This window comes from Xyrauchen texanus, chromosome 1 (assembly GCF_025860055.1).
Source record: "Xyrauchen texanus isolate HMW12.3.18 chromosome 1, RBS_HiC_50CHRs, whole genome shotgun sequence".
Taxonomy (NCBI): Eukaryota; Metazoa; Chordata; class Actinopteri; order Cypriniformes; family Catostomidae; genus Xyrauchen; species Xyrauchen texanus.
The window spans coordinates 58,583,630-58,604,121 of record NC_068276.1 but is presented as its reverse complement, the minus strand read 5'-3'; the positions used below and the strand labels follow the sequence as shown (position 1 = coordinate 58,604,121).

The 20,492-nt window shown below is 39.5% G+C and overlaps 1 protein-coding gene across 1 annotated transcript in view; it reads left to right on the top strand.

Moving 5' to 3' along the window:
* The window catches only part of LOC127645622 (A disintegrin and metalloproteinase with thrombospondin motifs 7-like), a gene marked incomplete at its 5' end in the record, with an annotated part of 80,250 nt that overhangs the window by 18,281 nt on the left and 41,477 nt on the right, over positions 1-20,492 (top strand). Inside the window, 9 exons of the mRNA XM_052129293.1 lie at positions 257-400; positions 4,535-4,679; positions 9,352-9,444; positions 9,584-9,729; positions 12,459-12,628; positions 13,963-14,096; positions 16,448-16,568; positions 17,127-17,371; positions 20,301-20,448. Of these exons, the coding sequence (XP_051985253.1) occupies positions 257-400; positions 4,535-4,679; positions 9,352-9,444; positions 9,584-9,729; positions 12,459-12,628; positions 13,963-14,096; positions 16,448-16,568; positions 17,127-17,371; positions 20,301-20,448 (1,346 nt within the window). The remainder of the gene's footprint in view (positions 1-256; positions 401-4,534; positions 4,680-9,351; positions 9,445-9,583; positions 9,730-12,458; positions 12,629-13,962; positions 14,097-16,447; positions 16,569-17,126; positions 17,372-20,300; positions 20,449-20,492) is intronic.

Genomic DNA, 20,492 nt, shown 5'->3' with positions numbered 1-20,492 from the left:
ATGCCCCTCCTAACACCATGTGCCTCTGACTAGCAATAACAAGTAGCAAATCATGCTCATGGCTCGTAAACTTAAGCCTGAATCTGGTCTGTTGTGCTTTAAAATAATGTGACATTAACTGTGATTCTAGAGTTTCCTTCTCCTCGTCCACCGCTGTTTGAATTATCATGTTTTTAGGGAACAGGAAATATGGACAAATGCCAGTATTGCTGTGTCCTGTTACCCTCTCACTGTCAGATTTTCTCTTCTGTCAAAGCTTTGGGATTCAGCATGATGGGAGCGGGAATGACTGCGAGCCCATTGGGAAAAGACCTTTTGTGATGTCACCGCAGCTTCTGTACGGCACCTCTCGACCCAACTGGTCTCGCTGCAGCCGCGAGTACATCACACGCTTCCTCGAGTGAGTTCACTGTTAATTGAACTAAACTGTTCTCTTTGTTTCTTTAACAATGTTTATCAGCTTTTTATTTTTGGCCATTTTTATTTAAAGGCATAGTTGAGACAAGACAGAAAATGATGTAGAAACAGGGGTCATGGAAAACACGTGTGTGTGTGTGTGTGTGTGTGTGTGTGTGTGTGTGTGAGTGTGTGTGTGTGTATATATATATATATATATATATTTATTTCAGAACATTTTCAAATTGTGATTTCCAGGTCTGAAGAAGTCATATTTTATGGTTACGTAAAGTCATAGAAATTTCTAAAGTAAATAAAATGTTTTCTTCTTATGCTTAGCTTAAATGTGGAGTGGTGGTGGTGCGTAGTGGGCTAAAGCACATAACTGATAATCAGTAGGTTGCTGGTTCGAGCCCCACAATCACCACCATTGTGTCCTTGAGCAAGACACTTTACTCCAGGTTGCTCCGGGGGGGATTGTGCCTGTAATAAGGGCTCTGTAAGTCACTTTGGATAAAAGCGTCAGCCAAATGCATAAATGTAAATGTAAATATATTTAGAAATCGCTCTTTAAAAAAGTTAGTTTTAAAGACCCTAAAAATGATAATTGAACTTTTGTGGCTTGTAGTCCAGGTTTGTTGGCTTTGAGGCCATCTACAGTATATGCTAATATATCCCAACAATTTTACAGTACAACATAAACTTTTAGCCAATATACACACATCCAAAGTCCCTTTCAATGCAAGTCAGTCCACTCGCCGTCCGTCGTGGGAACGCTCCTGGGCAGCTATTTTCAATGGATAAAAGCGGCATAAACGTACAGCTTCTATTTACTTGAATAGAAAAAGACAGAAATCTTCAAAAAAGTTGGCCAATGTTATGAACAAGTAGCATATTTCAGATCAGCAGTAAAATTGGACAACAATTGTAAATTCTGCTTCTTTAGCTCAGATTATGCTAAAAAAAAAACACTATTTTCCGGTCTAGTCCAGATTAAGTGCATTCTTGAGTTGACTGACAGGTGATGTCTGTACCTAAAAGGTGATTGGCTCTTTTACCTGGAAAGCGGGACTACTTTTTCTACACCCACCATATTGGATGTTCCAATTTCTCTCATTCATTTTAATACAAGTGCTCTGTTTCGGTTAATTAGTGTCTGAAAAATCCCACCCAAGCTTCCTGTATCAATTGGAATTATGTCAGTACAGGAAATGGAAGCGCAGCTTAGTTCTAGCGGGAAGACTAGCAGCTGTACATCATCACATCATTAGCTGGGTAACTCCTAGCCAATCGCAAGTAAGCCATTGCTTTATAAGTCTGCTCACAATCAATCACATTGCTGTTTCAGTGTGCTAACACGGCAACCTCCACCACCCCACCACCACCAGTTGAGCCCCGTCCCGCACGGGGATAGGCTCCTCATCCCTGCCTCCTATCTCCGGCAGGATATGATGGTTCCGAGTACAACTCCCTCGGACCGCCAGACGGGGCCTACGCCAAAGAGAGAGACATTACTTTCTGTTTTACATTCATCAAATAAATGGCATCTTAAACCTCACTCAAGCCTGCGTGTCTTCCCGATAGAAATAAAAATCATGGAAATTCATGGAAATAGAAACCCTGTAAAGAAGAGGGAGTGAGATTCAGAGCTGCTTGGCCACCGCTCTAATTTTTTAGCTCTTGTATTCCCATTTAATTTCACTCTTCAAGTCATTTTACATAATTTGAGAAATAACATTAGCATAAAATGGACTGAAGGCCAATTTTGTGTGATTGCACAAATTGCAGTAATCATCATAACGCCGTAGTTCCTCGATTCTCAAGTTATTTGGAAGTTAGTTCATCTGAACATTTCATGGCTGCTTCTGCTATTGGGTGCTTTATTTTTCATGTATTTTACTCCCCCAACAAGCTGCCTCTGTCTTCATTGACCTTTGTGTGTGTGTGTGTGTGTGTGTGTGTGTGTGTATGTTGCCAATAGCAATGTGAAAGGCTGAGATTTCCAGAGAAAGAACAAGGCTGTGTTGATTCTCCTGTCACAGTCATGCCAGTTTTGTTCTCCTCCCTATGGAGCATATTAGACAGAGTTTGCTTGCTGCAACTTGGCCTTGAGAGTCAGTGCCCTGCCCACAGATGGGATGGAACAATATCTAGGCTAAGCGAATCTGGTGAGAACTACAGTTGAAGTCAGAAGTTTACATGCACTTAGGTTGAAGCCATTAAAACTAATATTTTTAACCACTCCACAGATTTAATATTAGCAAACTATAGTTTTGGCAAGTCGTTTAGGACATTTACTTTGTGTATGATAATTTTTCCAACAATTGTTTACAGACAGATTGTTTCACAGAAGTTTCAGAAGTTTAAGTTAACTGTGCCTATAAGCAGTTTGGAAAATTCCAGAAAATGATGTCAAGCCTTTAGGCAATTAGCTTCTGATAGGAGGTGTACTGAATTGGAGGTGTACCTGTGGATGTATTTTAAGGCCAACCTTCAAACTTAGTGCCTCTTTGCTTGACATCATGGAAAAGTTGAAAGAAATCAGCCAACACCTCGACTCCACTATCTGTACAAAAAATAGTACGTAAGTATAAACACCTTGGGACTGTGCAGCCATCATACCGCTCAGGAAAGAGGCGCATTCTGTCTCCTAGAGATGAACGTAGTTTGGTGCAAAAAGTGCAAATCAATCCCTGAACAACAGCAAAGGACCTTGAGAAGATGCTGGAGGAAACAGGTGGACAAGTATCTATATCCACAGTAAAATGACTCCTATATCGAAATAACCTGAAAGGCTGCTCAGTAAGGAAGAAGCCACTGCTCCAAAACTGCCATAAAAAGCCAGATTACAGTTTGCAAGTGCACATGGGGACAAAGATCTTACTTTTTAGAGAAATGTCCACTGGTTTGATGAAACAAAAGTTGAACTGTTTGGCCATAGTGACCATCGTTATGTTTCCCAGCCCCATGCCATTGTTACCGTGAAGCATGGGGGTGGCAGCATCATGTTGTTGGGGTGCTTTGCTGAAGGAGGGACTAGTGCACTCCACAAAATAGATAGCATCATGAGGAAGGAAAATATTGTGGATATATTGAAGCAACATCTCAAGACATCAGCCTTGAAGTTAAAGCTCGGTTGCAAATGGGTCTTCCAAATGGACAATGACCACAAGCACACCTCCAGCGTTGTGGCAAAATGGCTTAAGGACAACAAAGTCATGGTATTGGTATGGCCATCACAAAGCCCTACTTTTTAGGGCCACTCAAAGTTCAATAAATGGTCTCTCACGCCATATGACAGTGTCAGGGTTTAACCTAGAAAAATGTGACACTGGAAGACCATTTGGAGAAAGTCCATGTGGTTTGTTTAGCTTTCAGACAGATGGCTTATGTCCAAACAGAACTTCTCACTTTTGAATGGGCATTTAAAATGGGCATGTATCCAATTAGCATCCGTGTCCGTTCTGACTGCTCTGTGTTCCCCCCCATACATGACTTTGCTAAAACAGTCATTTATTTAGTTCACCCATCTACCACAATTACATGGTTACAATTCTTGGGTGAAACAACTGATTTTTGTTATCATTTGTAGGAACAAGAAAGGCCTCTAGCAAAAAATGAAATAAGTGATATTAAGAACAGCATTATCTAAATGGCAAGATATTTAGTGAGTGCTATATTTAGATATCAGAGCACTGCAGTCAGTAGGCTGCCACCAGATTGGTCAGTTGGTACTCACACTCTCTTTGGTGGAGTTCTTTGATTATTTCATGTATGAATTATGCATATTGACAGAGGAAATGTATCCACCCTTGACTTTTCAAATTCCCATGACCCTGTATTTGAACGTTTTTAAAGACTCTTAGTAGCAAGTCAACTTTATATTGATTTAGACCCTATTCTCTCAAGCTGATATCAAATTTCAGATTTACGCGGCCATAAACTCCATGACGAATGGTGAACTGTATTTGGTCACTTTACATGTTGATCAGACAGTCTATGCAATGTGAACCATACTTTATTCCAATAGTCAAAAGTCAGGCTACACAAGGACAGTCTAGTCGGTGTTCAGTGCCATATTTAAACCTTTACCTGAGTATTTTCTGTATAACATGTGTTTTTGTAATCTTCTGCACAGTCGAGGCTGGGGCTGGTGTCTGGATGACCCTCCTGTCAGGAATGAGCTGGAGATGCATTCTGCTCCTCCCGGTGTGCTGTACAGTGCTGCTCATCAATGCAAACTCCAGTATGGCTCCAGTTCATTGCTCTGTGACGACATGGATGTAAGAGTTTCCTTTGTTTCTATGCATTTATGGTTGTAGATTTACATTTGTTCAATTGGCAGTGACTGTTTTCCAAAGCATGGTATACATTGTATCAGTATGTGTTTTCCCTGGGAATCTAACTTATGATCTTGGCATTGCTTGCAATATTCTTTACCAGTTAGCTTCAGGAATTCTCACACCAACAAATACCAACATGCAGCTGTAAATAAATACATGCAGGGCTGAGGTCAATGTACACAAGTGCATCAGACCGAGGTCTTAAATTATATGTTTAAGATATAGATTGAATGAGACAGTCTGAATCAAACATCTACTGGGAACTGTGAAATGCATATTGTAACCTAATAAAAATACAAGTGCTTCCAGGGCGTCACGAGACTTCAGTCGTCCGGGGCTTAGCCCACCGGCCATATTATAATATAGAAATGAAAAGAATCCTTCCTTCCATGATGTAAAAAATGGTCACCCTATCTGTCAAATAATACAGTATATTAAGTGCAACACTGACACCGGTTCAGAAATGTATATATGCAAACATCAGGCGCACAATAAACGGATCAAACACGTTTTAATTTAAATTGCAGAGTGTCAAAGTGAGAATTACAACTTGTGGACTCATTGTTCATGGTGCAGAAATGAACACTAACAATAACATCTAAAAGTAATTTAACAATTTAAATGTACAATTGTCATTTTATCATACATTTTGAGAATAAAGTTAAAATAACGAGAATAAAGTCAAAGCATTATGAGTTTAAAGTGGTAATATTTTGAGAATAATTCTAAAGGAAAGTGAGGTGGTGGACATTTTTACATACAACACAACTAACCGGGGAGAAACTTGGCTATACATTCGAGCTGAACTTGTGGGAGGTTTTTGCGAGCTCTCTGCTCATGTGTGAGGTGTGCATTAGTACAGCAGTTTTATACATGTGGGCACCTGTCAAGGGAGGCGCGAGATATAGTCTAGTGTGGGGATTGTTAAAAACAAATGAAGATTAGAATTGAGGCTTAGAGATTATATATTTAGAAATAAGGCTTGCATAATAAAACCTCAGTGCCTCTGATACGGAAAAGATGCACCCCCATGAGAGAAAATACAAAGCTCCCACACGAGGTGTTCGTAACAATTGGTCTGATGAATTTGAGCACGAACAGCAGATAAAAGTGCAAACTGTCAGTTAATGCAAGTTGGGCTCACTGATTGGAATTAATTTACATTTGAAGCCAGAATTGAAGCCTGCTTTGTTGCTTTTGTACCATGATATGATGAACATTTAAGCCTTACTTTTTTTTTCTCAACATAAAAAAAACATTCGGGGCAATCCAAGTTCAAATGGTGCTGGAAAATCCAGCTAAAACCAACTTCTGATGGTTTTAAATGGTTTCAAGCTGGTCCAATCTGGTCAATTATGGTCATTAGCTGGTCCAAGCCGGTCTACTTGGTTGATCAGCTGGACTACACCGCAAAAATTAAAAGATCCTAAAATGCACTTTTTGGGGTTCTCTTTGAAACATACCCTTAGTTCTTGCAAGAACGCTTAAATAACTCATAAGGACTTTTAGCGGTTCCTACAGTAACCCCATCATAATGAAAAGGCTTCAAGGCTTTTGAAATATAGTATCTTGTGTAGGATGTTTGAGGCTCTTTTAAAGGATGTCTGAAGGATCTGCTGTGGGTTCTGCCAAGGTGGAAGCTCAGGAACCCCAGATGCTTCTCTCGAGACTCTTAAATGCGAGGAGGAAGACAGCTTTCTCAGTATTCATTGATACATAGTTCAAGATCACTCTTCAGCCTGTTCAAAATTTGTCTGTAATGGAATTTGACACAGTTTCCAGCAGTGAGACATGAGTGAGTGGTTAAAACTAATTGAGCAATTTGTTTTAATAGCTTCTGCTTCAAAGCCAAAACTAGCAGAATAATGATGGCCATGTACAAAGACAAACTCCTTTTTAAACACTCACAGTTTTACACTCCAAATTTAGTCCAAATTTAACCTGCTGCCACACTTGCCAATAGTAGGTGTCAATGGTAAATGGTCATGAAACTGTTGGATGTATTTAGCTTTTATCCTCTATATATATATATATATATATATATATGTTAATAATGGCAGTGTTAAGATTTACTGTTCACAATCAGCCATGAATAATTTAATTAATGACTTGCATAACACTCTTGCATGTCTAGAGTTCACTTACTAACGTAGAGTATTTTTGGCTCTAGAGTATTTGATTGGGGTCAGTTGAACTTGAAACCAGCTTAAATATACAGGGCTGTCTTTTGACCAATCAGTTGACTAATCCTTCAGGTACCCTACTAGTCAACTAGTCCATTTTGAAAATATGTAGTTTGGCACATCCCTAGAAAATAACAGCCTATCTGGTTTATTTTTGGCATCCTGCAAAATTAAAATAGGTAAAAGGGCACCAGATTGCTGAATCGATGTTTAGAGATGCCAACGTGATATGCTCTTCGCTTTCTGCAGCAGCTGTTGGAAGATACTTAGCATCTTTCAATTGCTGGCCAAATGTCATAGACAAGGCTAAAGAGTTGGCCCTCAGCCATGTGGACACAGATAAGCGAGGCTCCATATTTCTTATTTGAGTTACAGTTCAAGAGATGAAACATGAGGAATTTGCAGAGTTTGAGAAATGCCGTAACATGAAAGTCTTAGTGCCTGGTGCTAGGTTCGCTTTTTAGCTTCAAGGTTTTAGGAGATCAAATCAAATCAAATGTCCTTAGACCTATTTTCATCCAGTTTCTGAGAGAAGGAATTCTACATGATTTCCCAATTCTGTTCCCAGTTCTAGTGATCGGCCTTGCTGTCTACGTACGCAGCTACCTTCTAAGGGGCCAGTCACATGAGTGCACTTTTGCGTGCATGAGAGAGCGTAACGTTTTTAGATCCAGTGTTAAAATTTAAAAATAACTTTTCAGTAAAAAAGTTAGTGCACAGACTCGTTCGTTGTAAACGTCTCTGAAGGCACCATCCTAACCGTCGTGGAATCGCATAAATTATCAATGTGCAACATGTGCATCACAAAGAGTGCTTCTAAGTACAGAAGAGAATCAGCGATCACCTGCTAACTCTGATATTTGGCTGATATTTGAATATTTGACAGTACAATCAACATATATTGTTTCTATATTTATAACCAACAACTTGAAATAAATAGTTTTATATTTTTCCATCCATATATTTTTTCCATTTTTTATTTGATTACGTCATTTGCAATGTTGCATGGGATTGTAGATGATTCCCTCTTTAAAGGGATAGTTCACCCAAAAATGAAAATTCTCTCATTTACTTACCCTCATGTTATCCCAGGTGTGTGTGACTATATTTCCTCACTAGAACACATTTAAAGAAATATAGCAAAATATCTCAGCTCAGTTGGTCCTTAAAATGCAAGTGGATGGTGATCTGACTTTTGAAGCTCCAAAAATCACAGTCAGTCAGCATAAATGTCATCAAATGATTCCAGCGGTTAAATTAATGTCTTCGAAAGCGATCACTTTTGTGCGAAAAACATCAATATTTAAGTACTTTTTTTAAGTAATCCAATGCTTCCGGGAAGCTTCACGAGACTGTGGAGATCATGCAATCTCTCGGGTGACGTGTTCGTGTTACATTTACATTTATGCATTTGGCAGACGCTTTTATCCAAAGCGACTTACAGTGCCCTTATTAAAGGGACAATCCCCCCGGAACAACCTGGAGTTAAGTGCCTTGCTCAAGGACACAATGGTGGTGGCTGTGGGGATCAAACCAGCAACCTTCTGATGACCAGTTATGTGCTTTAGCCCACTACACCACCACCACCACTCGTGTTGCCATGTTACGGATGCAATCTCATGTTCTTCTCTTGCTTGAGACTTCCAGGACAAGCATGCAAATGCACCATTGTGAGTAAAGAAACAGATAAATACAGATCTGAACCATAATCAATGAAGCTTCTGTTCAGCATTCCACCTACTCAGTTGGAATCAGCGCTGCTCTTCCGGATGTGTCACGCATGCATCAGTTCTCACGTGTCTCACGTGCCAACACGATAACATAATACGTGCATACCACTGCTGACCGGAAGCAATGATTTAGAAATAAAAAAGTACTTAAATGTTCATCTTTTTCCACTGAAAGCATCATTACACTTTAGAAGACATTCATTCAACAGCTGCAGTCGTATGTATGCCGTGCATGCTGACTATCTGTTCTTTTTAAGGCTTCAAAAGTCGGATCAACATCCACTTGCATCTTAAAGACCTACTGAGCTGAGATATTTTTCTAATTTTCTTCAAATGTGTTCTGGTGAAGAAAGAGAGTCATACACACCTGGGATATCATGAGGGTGAGTAAATGATGAGAGAATTCTCATTTTTGTGTGAACTGTACCTTTAAAGATGTTAAGCACACAGTCTTGTACCTTTCTCTTTTTGTCTTCATATTCAAGTTTGTATTGTTGTGATTCACCTTCGAAGCTGGTTGATTTAGTTAATGGCTTAGAACTGTTCTTTGAAGGATTATATTAAATCCCTACAGAAGAAAAGTATGGGAAAAATACTTCTGTATTGGTAAAAATGTAAATTAGTGGACAACCCGCAAGTCTTGAACATATTTCAAGTGTTTCAGAGACAATGTGATTCTTTGTTATTCTTTCCTTTCAGAATATCTGCAGCACCCTGTGGTGCACAGTGGATTCAACCTGCCACTCGAGGATGGATGGTGCTGTGGATGGGACCAAGTGTGGTGAGGGCAAGGCAAGCCAGGCTTTCTGTGGCCACTCATTCTAGGCATCTATTTCCCTTCATGAAGTTTACCACGCTTTGAAGCTCAACTTTTGTTCTCCTTGCCAATCCCTTGGTCTCTGACTCACTGAATGTCCTCTCTTGTTGTCAGTGGTGTTTTGATGGGGAGTGTGTGGCAGTGGATTCCCAACCTAGAAGTGTGAATGGAGGCTGGGTATCATGGAGCGATTGGTCCGACTGCACCAGGACTTGCGGTGTTGGAGTTCAAAATGCCCAGAGGGACTGCATCAACCCTGTGTGAGTTTCCTTTTATGACTTCGGTTTTCAGTTCCAGAAAAAATAATGCTCGCTCTCATGTGACTTAACACCATAAACCATGAGAATAGCTATTTTTATAATACCCAGTATGGGAAAGGATATGCTATGTTTAAGGTTGATTTGAACAATTAAGTGATTGCATTTATTTTTCACCAACATTTTTAACTGATCTCGTGAAAATTACGGGACTGTGGCAACATTTCTGCAAATTATATTCTGAGGTTTCTTACACATATCATGGCATTTGTGCAAAAAGCGAGATACATTTTCTCCCAAACTGATCAGGTTAATGCTCTGTCAAGTTTTGAATCAACCTCCCTACCCTAAACCTAACAGTAGTGTCATAAAAGCAGATATGACATGAAAAATGCAATGGCTGAAGCCACCACGTCATTTTGTGGTGCTTCTATGACACTTTCGGCTCATGTGTCAGACCCCGTTCCTTTGCAGCACAAGTGCAACCCTCTATCAGTTGCAGTTCAGCTACTGTGCCGTTAGATCATGCCCAAACAAGCTTATAAATGTAGTCTGTTATGTAAAGTAACCATTAAAATATCATGCACTCTATTAAAAATGTTTAGATGTCATAAGATAGCATTGTGTGAGGAACAGGGTAAAAAGTAAGTGTTTATGGACTGATAATCTGCCATTTACTCATGAGTTGTGTGAAATGTAACAACATTTCTCATGTTTTTTATAAGTAAACTTCCGCAATACGTACAACTAATTGTTTGAATCGACTGTTTTTGGTTAGGAACAATGGATTCCTATGGCACTATTCACACTGGGTCTGACAAATCAATAATTCTTTTGTCATTATTCCCAGAGTCATCGCTTCTGCACACTTCAAACTCAACACACTTCAATGAGTTTACACCCCCCAAAAAATTCAGTACTTAAAACAAAATAGTTGCAGTTCATGAACCATTTGTACTACAAACATAAACCCATCTGTTTCCAAAATATGTGAATAAATTCTAAATGTGCATGAATAAAGACACATGCACAAAAACACTTAATTGATTGCTAATATATAGTAAATAAATCATCTATAATCTGTGAACACGTTTTTTCTTTTTTGAATATTTATTGAACAGTGAGGTTTGACAATTAGTTTGGACTTAGCTTGTAGTAAAATATGACATAAAAAGACTCTTTACATGCAATATTGTACTACGAGTGTAGAAAAGAAAATAGCCAAACCTCACTGCTATTTTTATTGCAAGGATGACATGTCTTCCTGTAACCATGACCTTTCATCACTACACACAAGAAACCCGAAATTCAATAGATGTATGCATTAATTAAAAAAAGAAAAGAGTGAGACATGTTTTCTTTTTGATTATTTAATGTTATACATCACATTTTATACATTAACTGTGTTATCTTAATGTATATGTATTTATATCAATAAAACTTTTGTTATATTATCCAGGCCTTAAAATGTTTTTGTCGGTCGGTTGGTCTGTCAGTCGGTCTGTCAGTCGGTCTGTCAGTCTGTCTGTCAGTCTGTCTGTCAGTCTGTCTGTCAGTCGGTCTGTCTGTCTCTCGGTCAGTCGGTCTGTCTGTCTCTCGGTCGGTCTGTCTGTCTGTCTCTGTCAGTCGGTCTGTCTCTCTGTCAGTCGGTCTGTCTCTCGGTCGGTCGGTCGGTCGGTCTGTCTGTCTGTCGGTTGGTCGGTCTGTCTGTCTGTCTGTCGGTCACTTTAATTCTGTTTAAAGTTACAATTCTGCATTCTAAGAGGTATTCTTAATTAAATTCTGAATGCTGCACAACCCTTGTTTGTGTGTGTTTTGTTTTGTTGAAATGATTTAAAACATGAAATGATTAAATTATGAAATAATCATTAATTTCCTCACAAACTGTTCAATGGTGGAAAAAATCCGAAACCATTCAATATCAAAAAGACTGGCCAAACCAGGGTCACAGGATCTGGTTCTAATGCTCCGAGTTTACGTATAACCATTTGACTGTATTTGGCTTGGATTGAGATTCATTGTGCTGAAAGATGAGTTACAAGTATATATTGAAACTGTTTATATAACGTGTGTGTGGCCCATTTGTGAATGAATCTCTAAGAATTGTTGGAGTGCATCATATTTCACATGAACATCTCAAAAAGGGAAAAGTCTCTGCTACTACTTGAACCTTTTATTATTAAAAGTGCTTCTTAACACAACAAATGCCTTTCTTAAAAGAGAGAGAAAAGAAACACTTCAACTCCCATTGTTTTTGACCTGAAAATAATACACATGTAACATGTCTAAAAGTGGTTGCAGTCCATGACTATTGTGTAATAAAGGCATATTTGTGGTCTTTTTTTTTAAACGAGTCAGATGGGAGATTATTGAACTGGAGTCATAACCAATTAACATCACAGGATAAATGTAATGACTATTTAATCAATTGTAATGTGTCTTGGTTTGCACAATTGTCTTTATTGTCAATGTCTTGCATTATAAGCTTTGTCTTAAGCATTTCAATAACACCCAGTGTTCTTAGTGCACATAATAAATAAAGCAACTTACTGCAAAGTGTGAAAGTAGAATTTTCAAGACACTCTTTACTTTTTTTTGACACATTGCAAGCTTTTGTCTAAAGATTTGACTCCATATTTTTTGCGTTGGTTTTTATGGTTTTATCAAAAAATAACAAGTTGCACATACACATTTCAAATGACTATGTTTTATGCATTTGCCCTGTTTTTTAGACCAAAATATGGAGGTAAATTCTGTCTCGGGGAGAGGCGTAGATATCGAACCTGTAACCGTGACCCCTGCCCTCTGAACCAGCCCAGCTTCAGATTCATCCAGTGCAGCAGCTTCAACACGGTCCCTTACAAGGGAAAGTTTTACAAATGGATACATGTGTATAACAGAGGTGAGCATATCTGTGTGTGTGTCTACAGCCGTGGCCAAAGGTTTTGACAGTGACATCAATTTTGTGTTTTGCAAAGTTTGCTGGTTCAGTATTTGTAGATAATTTTTTCACATGTTTCTATGGTATACTGGAAAACAATGAGAAGCATTTAATGAGTTTTAAAGGCTTTTATTGGCAAAAACATTCAATATATGCAAAGAGTTGATATTTACAGTGTTGACCCGTTCTTCATAACCTCTGCAATTCACTCTGGCATGCTTGATATCAGCTTCTGGGCCAAATCCTGACTGATTCTTGCCTTATTAGTGCTCGGAGTTGATCACAGTTTGTGGGCTTCTGCTTGTCCACTTGCATTTTGAGGATTGACCACAGGTTCTCTATGGGATTAAGATCGGGGAGTTGCCTGGCCATGGATCCAAAATTTCAATGTAACGATCTCTAAGCCACTTCATTATCGCTCTTGCCTTGTGACATGATGCTCAATCATGTTGGAAAATGCACGGATCATCACCAAATTATTCCTGGATCTTTGGGAGAAGTTGCTCTTGCAGGACGTTTTGATACCATTCTTTATTCATGGCAGTGTTTTTGGGCAGAATTGTGAGAGACCCCACTCCCTTGGATGAAAAGCAACCCCACACATGGATGGTCTCAGGATGCTTCACTGTTGGCCCGACACAGGACTCATGGTAGTATTCACCTTTTCTTCCCCGGACTATCGATTTTCCAGATGTCCGAAACAGTCGTAAGGGGGCTTCATCAGAGAAAGTAACTTTGCACCAGTCTTCTGCTGTCCAATCCTTGTACTTCCTGCAGAATTTCAGTCTGTCCTTGATGTTTTTCTTGGAGAGAAGTGGCTTCTTTGCTGCCCTTCTTGACACCAGGCCATTGTCCAAAAGTCTTCGCCTCACTGTGGGTGCAGATGCACTCACACCAACCTGCTGCCAAGTTTGAGCTCTGCACTGGTGGTGACACGATTGCTTAGCTGACTCCTAAGGAGGAGACTGTCTTGGCGCTTGCTGGACACTCTGGGACAACCTAAAGCCTAAAGACAAAATAAGAGCATCATTTTGTCCTTTCTTTTAAAAGTTGATCAGCCTTATTATTTTGATGACTATGTATGGCACAGAAAGCATTTTCTATTCAGTTTAAAACTTGATTCATCTATTTTGCTGTCCTGAATGCATGATCATATGGTTAGTAGCACTGTATTATTTGCATCTAGCTTTGTTTTTTCCCTTCTGTCTGTGACCCTATCAGAAACCAATTTTAAGTTGCAACCCATGAGTATCTAATGCAATATTACAGCTTGGATATGTTTGTGTCGTTTGCAGTTAATCCGTGTGAACTGCACTGTAGACCCTTGAATGAACATTTCTCAGAGAGGATGCTGGACACCGTCATTGATGGAACACCTTGTTATGAAGGCAGTCACAGCCGTGACATTTGCATTAATGGCATCTGCAAGGTTAGTAATGGCTTGACCCCTCTTTGCAAAGCCTCAGACTGTCCTGTAAATTTCAGCTGGAGTGTCATTTTAATTGTCAAGTTGTCAGCGCGAGTGTGATTCCACTTTGAAACAGCACCGTATGAGGTGCACAAAAACAGTAAGGGTGTCAAAACATGAAAACGCCTCAGCAAACCATCTTCCACCCTCTGAACCAGACTCAGACTTTATTCAGGCAGCAAGCTTTTCATTTGAAAAAATGTTTGGTAACACTTTACAATAAGGGTCCATTCGTTAACATTAGTTAATGCATTAGGGATCTGTCACAGTCCTGTCAGTGTCACTCTGGGTTTTTGTCTGACAGGACCGTGGCATTATCGTCCCATGTCTGTCTTTGTGTGAGCACGCGGTTTCGGTTGCATTGCCTCACGATGTACGCTCCGGTTTCGTTTAGTGTGAGAATTCGTGGCATCACTTTGTTTGGCATGGGCATATAATGCCGTATTGTCTTGGCGGTGTGCGTTCATGCCATTCGGGTGTTTTGTTGTCTTGTGAGAGCACGTGGCTTTGTTTTGTTTCTGTATCGCCGCGTGTCTCTCTGTCTTATGTCATACACCGCCTCCTTGTTTGCACATTATTAGTTTACTAGTCACACCTGCACTCTCTTGTTCACCTGTTGATTTCCCTCCCTATTTTATTCTCCTTGTGTATTCTGTCCAGGGACAGTCCGTCTTGTTGTTCAGTCGGTGTTGGTCACGTGTTCTAGTCAGTTTAGTTCGTGTCTTATCAGTCTGGTTTCCCTTCCTTGTTCGATCCGGTCGGTTCTAGTCCCTGTTTCGTCTGCCCCAGCCCCTTTTCAGTTAGCTCTGCCCTGGACCCGTTTGTTTTCTGTCCTTGTGGGAGTTTTAGTTAGTTTTTTTTGGTTATTTGTGTAAAAAAAAATTCTCTCCGTGTTTGGCTCCTGAGCCTCATTCCCTGTAATCGTGACACTATCATGAACAAGCTATTAACAATATATTTTTTACAACATTTATTAATCTGAGTTAATATTAGCTAATAAATGCTGTAAAAGTATTGTTCATTGTTAGTTTATGTTAACTAATGTTTTTAGCTAATGTTAACAATTGTAACATTATTTTTTTAAGTATTTTCTTGCTCCTCTTTTCCTTTTCATCTCCAACAAGTCGCCACTGAACATAAATGTAAATCTTTTCCAAATGTCAGCAATGTATTTCAATAAAGGGGATGTTCACCCCAAAATGAAAATTGTGACTTACTCACCTCGTGTTGTTTTATGACTTTCTTCCATGGATCACAAAAGGAGATGTAGACAGAATGACCGTAGTCCGAGTGGTGGTGGCGTAGTGGCTAAAGCACAGGGCTGTTAATCAGAAGGTCACAGGTTCTAACCCCACAGTCACCACCATTGTGTCCTTGAGCAAGGCACTTAACTCCAGGTTGCTCCGGGGGGGATTGTCCCTGTAATAAGTGCACTGTAAGTCGCTTTGGATAAAAGCGTCTGCCAAATGCATAAATGTAAATGTAAATGTAGTCACCATTCACATTCAATATGGAAAAAAGATGCAGTGGTTGCAAGTAAATGGTAACTAATGGCAACTAATCATTCTTTCTACATCTCCTTTCGTGTTCCATTGCATAAAGAAGGTCACAGAACAACATGAGGGTGAGCAATTTCATTTTTGGTGAAATATTTTAAAGGAATAGTTCACCCAAAAATGAAAATTACTCACCCTCATGCCATCCCAGATGTGTATGACTTTCATTATTATTATGAAATGCAAACAAAGATTTCTCAGCTCTGTAGGTCCGTACAATGCAAGTGAATGGTGACCACAACTTTGAAGATCCAAAAGCAAATAAAAGCAGCATAAACGTAATCCATACGACTCCAGTGGTTAAATGTCTTCAGAAGCGATATGATACGCACAAAGAATGCGAAGTGCCAAAAACGAGAGAAGATCTCATTGGCGAGAAGAGCACCGTTTCTCATGTCCACTTATCACATGACTTCTGAAGACATGGATTAAACCACTGGAGTTTGATTACTTTTATGCTGCTTTTATGTGCTTTTTGGAGCTTCAAAGTTGTGGTCACCATTCACTTGCAGTGTATGGACCTATAGAGCTGAGATATTCTTCTAAAAATCTTTGTTTGCATTTCATAATAATAATGAAAGTCATACACATCTGGGATGGCATGAGGGTGAGTAAATGATGAGAATTTTGGGGGGGGAACTATTCCTTTAAACCTTATTTGAAATGGATTTGCACAAATATGGCATTTGAAATAATCCATACACCTGTCAAAATGAAATGCTTTCTATTTATGCGATCTATCTGTTGATGTTGCAGAACATTGCCTGTGATAATGAGATTGACTCAGATGCTGTTGAGGATCAATGTGGTGTATGTCATGGGAATGGTTCCACGTGTGAGACAGTGAGGAAGACCTTTGAGGACAGCGAGGGGCTTGGTATGTACAATTTGGCCACATACACTTTAATATGTTTTAATTAGAAAGTTATGCATTCAGTTTCCAAAGAATGAGGTAATGGGGAGCATTTTCGAACCGTTCTAGTGTGGATGTAGCAAAATCAATGCATTTTCCAATGAAAAAGTGTTATTGTGGACTTAGCCTTACTTTCCTCCTTGGAACACAAAACATGCATTTTGGAAAAATATCCTGGCTTCTCTCTTCAGTGCAATGATAGTGAATGGTGACTGGTGCTGTCAAGCTCCAAAATGACAACAACAAAAAAGCAGCATAAAAGTTACCCATAAAATTTGTGCACTTTATTACAAGCCCTCTGAAGTCATTTGATAGCTTAATGTTAAGAACAGACCGAATTTAAGTTGTTATTCACTGAAAATCTCTCTCTCAAATCTAACATGGCAACGACACGAAGGCGATCCAATGATTTTTGGTTGAGTTAACCCTCTGAGCACCACACTATTCATATTGTGACATTATATATTTGTCGTTTTGTTTGTTTATTTGTTTGATGATGCGGGGGTATTTTTTGTCTCCCAGGCTATGTAGACATAGGCCTAATTCCAGAAGGAGCACGGTACATCCGTATTGAGGAAGTTGCAGAGGCTGGGAACTTCCTGGCATTACGCAGTAATGACCCTGAAACATATTTCCTGAATGGGGGCTGGACGATACAGTGGAATGGGGAATACAAGGCAGGAGGAACAGTATTCACTTACGAGAGGAACGGCCAGCTGGAAAACCTGTCTTCCCCTGGACCAACCATGGAGCCAGTGTGGATTCAGGTACTGACTCCTGAGTCATTTCCATGGTTGTTGTCTCAAGCACTGCTTGCAAAAACCTAGCATTTTGCGTCAATGGCCTCTCTTTTCATCAGTCCAGAGTAACAGCTGATAATGTACTCTACGTTTTGCACATGCTACTTTTTATTCAACAGATAAACTCACCCACAGATGCCTGAAATGTGGTTTATAGATTATAGATCTCTCATTTTGTTGCATGGAATCTAGTCTCTGCCTCAGATGACACACCCACACACCGCCTACAGTCTGTTCACTGAGCGCCTGATGGATATTGCACACAAAACTCCCGTTGAAGTGAAAACACTTGTGAAGATCACAAACTCAGATTACCCGACTGCGTCACTGCTGGTTTAATCCGTTTCCTGGGAAACAAAGTTAGTTTTAAATAATATCATGATGACATTATAAGCACTTTTATAGAAAAAAAGAATCATTGCATTTAATCAAGTTTGTCAGGTTAGTGGCATCAAATCTTTGAAAGGTATTTTTTGAGAGAAGTTTAGTTGTTTACTTCCTTTCTGAACATGCCACACAACTGCTCGTTCAGTCACTTGTCATAACTAGACTGGACTACTGTAACGCTCACATCGCAGGCCTCCCTGCATGTGCAACTAGACCTCTGCAAATGATCCAGAATGCAGCAGCACGTCTGGTCTTTAATGAACCAAAGAGAGTGCATGTTACACAACTCTTTGTCTCTCTCCACTGGCTGCCGGTTGATGCATGTATTAAATTCAAGGCTCTGATGTTGGCATACAGAAGTCACTGGGTCTGCTCCAGCATACCTAAAATCACTTATGCAGAGCTACGTGCCCACCAGAAGCCTGCGGTCGGCTAAGGAACTTCGCCTTGTTGTACCAACACAAAGAGGCACCAAAACACTTTCCCGGACTCTCAGTTTCATCATACCACAGTGGTGGATCCGTGATGCTGACTCACTCTCTGTCTTCAAAAAACGGCTAAAAACACATCTTTTCCAAGAGCATTTAACCAGTAACTAAAGTCTACAGTCTGTGGTATGTTTTTTTTTCTGCACTCGGTCTGTTATTGTATATACGGTAGATGAAATGCTATGAGAAAGAGGGCAGGCTGGATTATCCAGAGAAACCTTTGCAACTTCAAATACAATGATAGGCATCAGTCCTATACTTTATGAATAATTCAGTCTACAAATGTCTCCTCACTTAGAGCCTTATCTGCTTATGTAAAGACACAAGAAAGAAATCTACCCATTGTGGCAGGGCGGAGGGCGGGGCTGGGTCGTGATTATACACACCCGGTCCCTTATCGGGCTAATTGAGCCTCCGAGAGGGATAAAGGCCGATTGCGGATGGTGGTGCGACGAGAGAGAGATCGTTTATGGACGTGTGTGTGTGTGTGTGTGTGTGTGTGTGTGTGTGTGTGAGTGTTTGTGTCTTTTGTTTAAGTTTAGCATTCAAATATTATTTATATTGTCAAGCCGGTTCTCACCTCCTCCTTTCCATTGAACTGTTTTACACCTACCTTTTTTGTGTATTCTTAGTTCCTTTTATCTCAGTCAGCAAGAGGTAAATATTTAAACTGAGAAATTGATCAGTTTTATCTGACCAGGTATGTGAAAGTAAATGCTTAAAGTGATAGTTTACAAAAAAAGTAAATTCTGTCATCCTTTACTCACCTTCATGTTGTTCCAAATCCATATCCAGCTTTTTTTTTTACCCTGTGAAAAAAGATGTTAGGCACAATGTTAGCCTCAGTCACCATTCGCTTTCATTGCATATTTTTGTCTCCATACAATGAAAGTGAATGGTGACTGAGACTGTAAGCTCCTAACATTCTACTTTTGTATACCAAAACTACCAAGGATTTGCATCAAATTCTACTTTGTGAGAAGTAGCTTTATAATCTTTGTCAGTAACACAAAAGATGAATGTTTCATTTAAATCTGGAAAGAAGGCTATTTCAAATATTAAGTGGACTTAATGTAGTCCTCTAACAATTAAACGTATAAATAAGCATTTTTATGCAACAAACGGACATCTGTAAGTTTGATTCATTAAAGGACATATAGTGGTCATGCTTTTCATGTTTTTAGCTCCATGAAAGCGCAGACATGTTTGTGGTGATGTAGTTTAGTGTGGGTAGCAGAGAGGGGCCATCTAGATAAAGGGTTTCCTCCCACAGAGCGATCCAGAGGCCTCTGGCACTCGGCCCATGTGTGGCTGTTTGTAGGAGGCAGACAGATGAGATCTGCTCCCATAGTAAAGTCCATCTCTTATCCCTCTCTGTGTTCTTAGATCTAAAATTGCCCAAATTAAGAAATGAGCTTGCTGGACTTGCAACATTTCATTTTCCAGAATGCCTGCATATCAGTATATTTATTAAGTTTCAGTACTGTATGGTTAAAAACAATAAAAAATAATCATAATTTATTGCTATTAATTGTTTTGACAGTTTCTAACTTAGTTTAGAGAAATATGTCGATAGAATTTGCATAATTGGTTAAAATAAATAATTTAATCATGTTTTGTCTAAAAGCCTGTTGAGGGAGAATTAAATTGTGACTGTTGAATTTATATGTATTAAAAATTATATTCGATTGCAATTCAGTCAATTGCAATTACTGTCATTTACTCACCCTCATGTTGTTCCAAACCTGTATCTATATTCCGTGGAACACAAAAGGAGAAAATTGAAGAATGTTGATGCTGCTCTTGTTTCCATACAATGAAAGTGATGGGGACTGAGGTTATCAGGCCCTCAAATTCCACTGAAAGAAAGACACACAGGTTTGGAACAAAATTAGGTTGACACCATCTATTTGAACACATCTATTTTGACCATTCTTTGTTTGTGCCATTATTTATATATACCTATACACATATGTATACTGCATACTCTCGGTCTTTAATAGTGCCTCATTGTTCTCCAGCTGCTCTTTCAGGAGACGAATCCAGGAGTGAGATACGAGTACACTATAAGCAGAGACACTTTTGTCGATTCCATCAATGGTACCCCTGTCTCTTATTTCCAGTGGATTTTTGGGGCCTTGACAGAGTGCAGCGCTACATGTGGTACTGGTAAGGAGCCGTTTTGCTCACTTTTTTTATCATAACATGCTTCC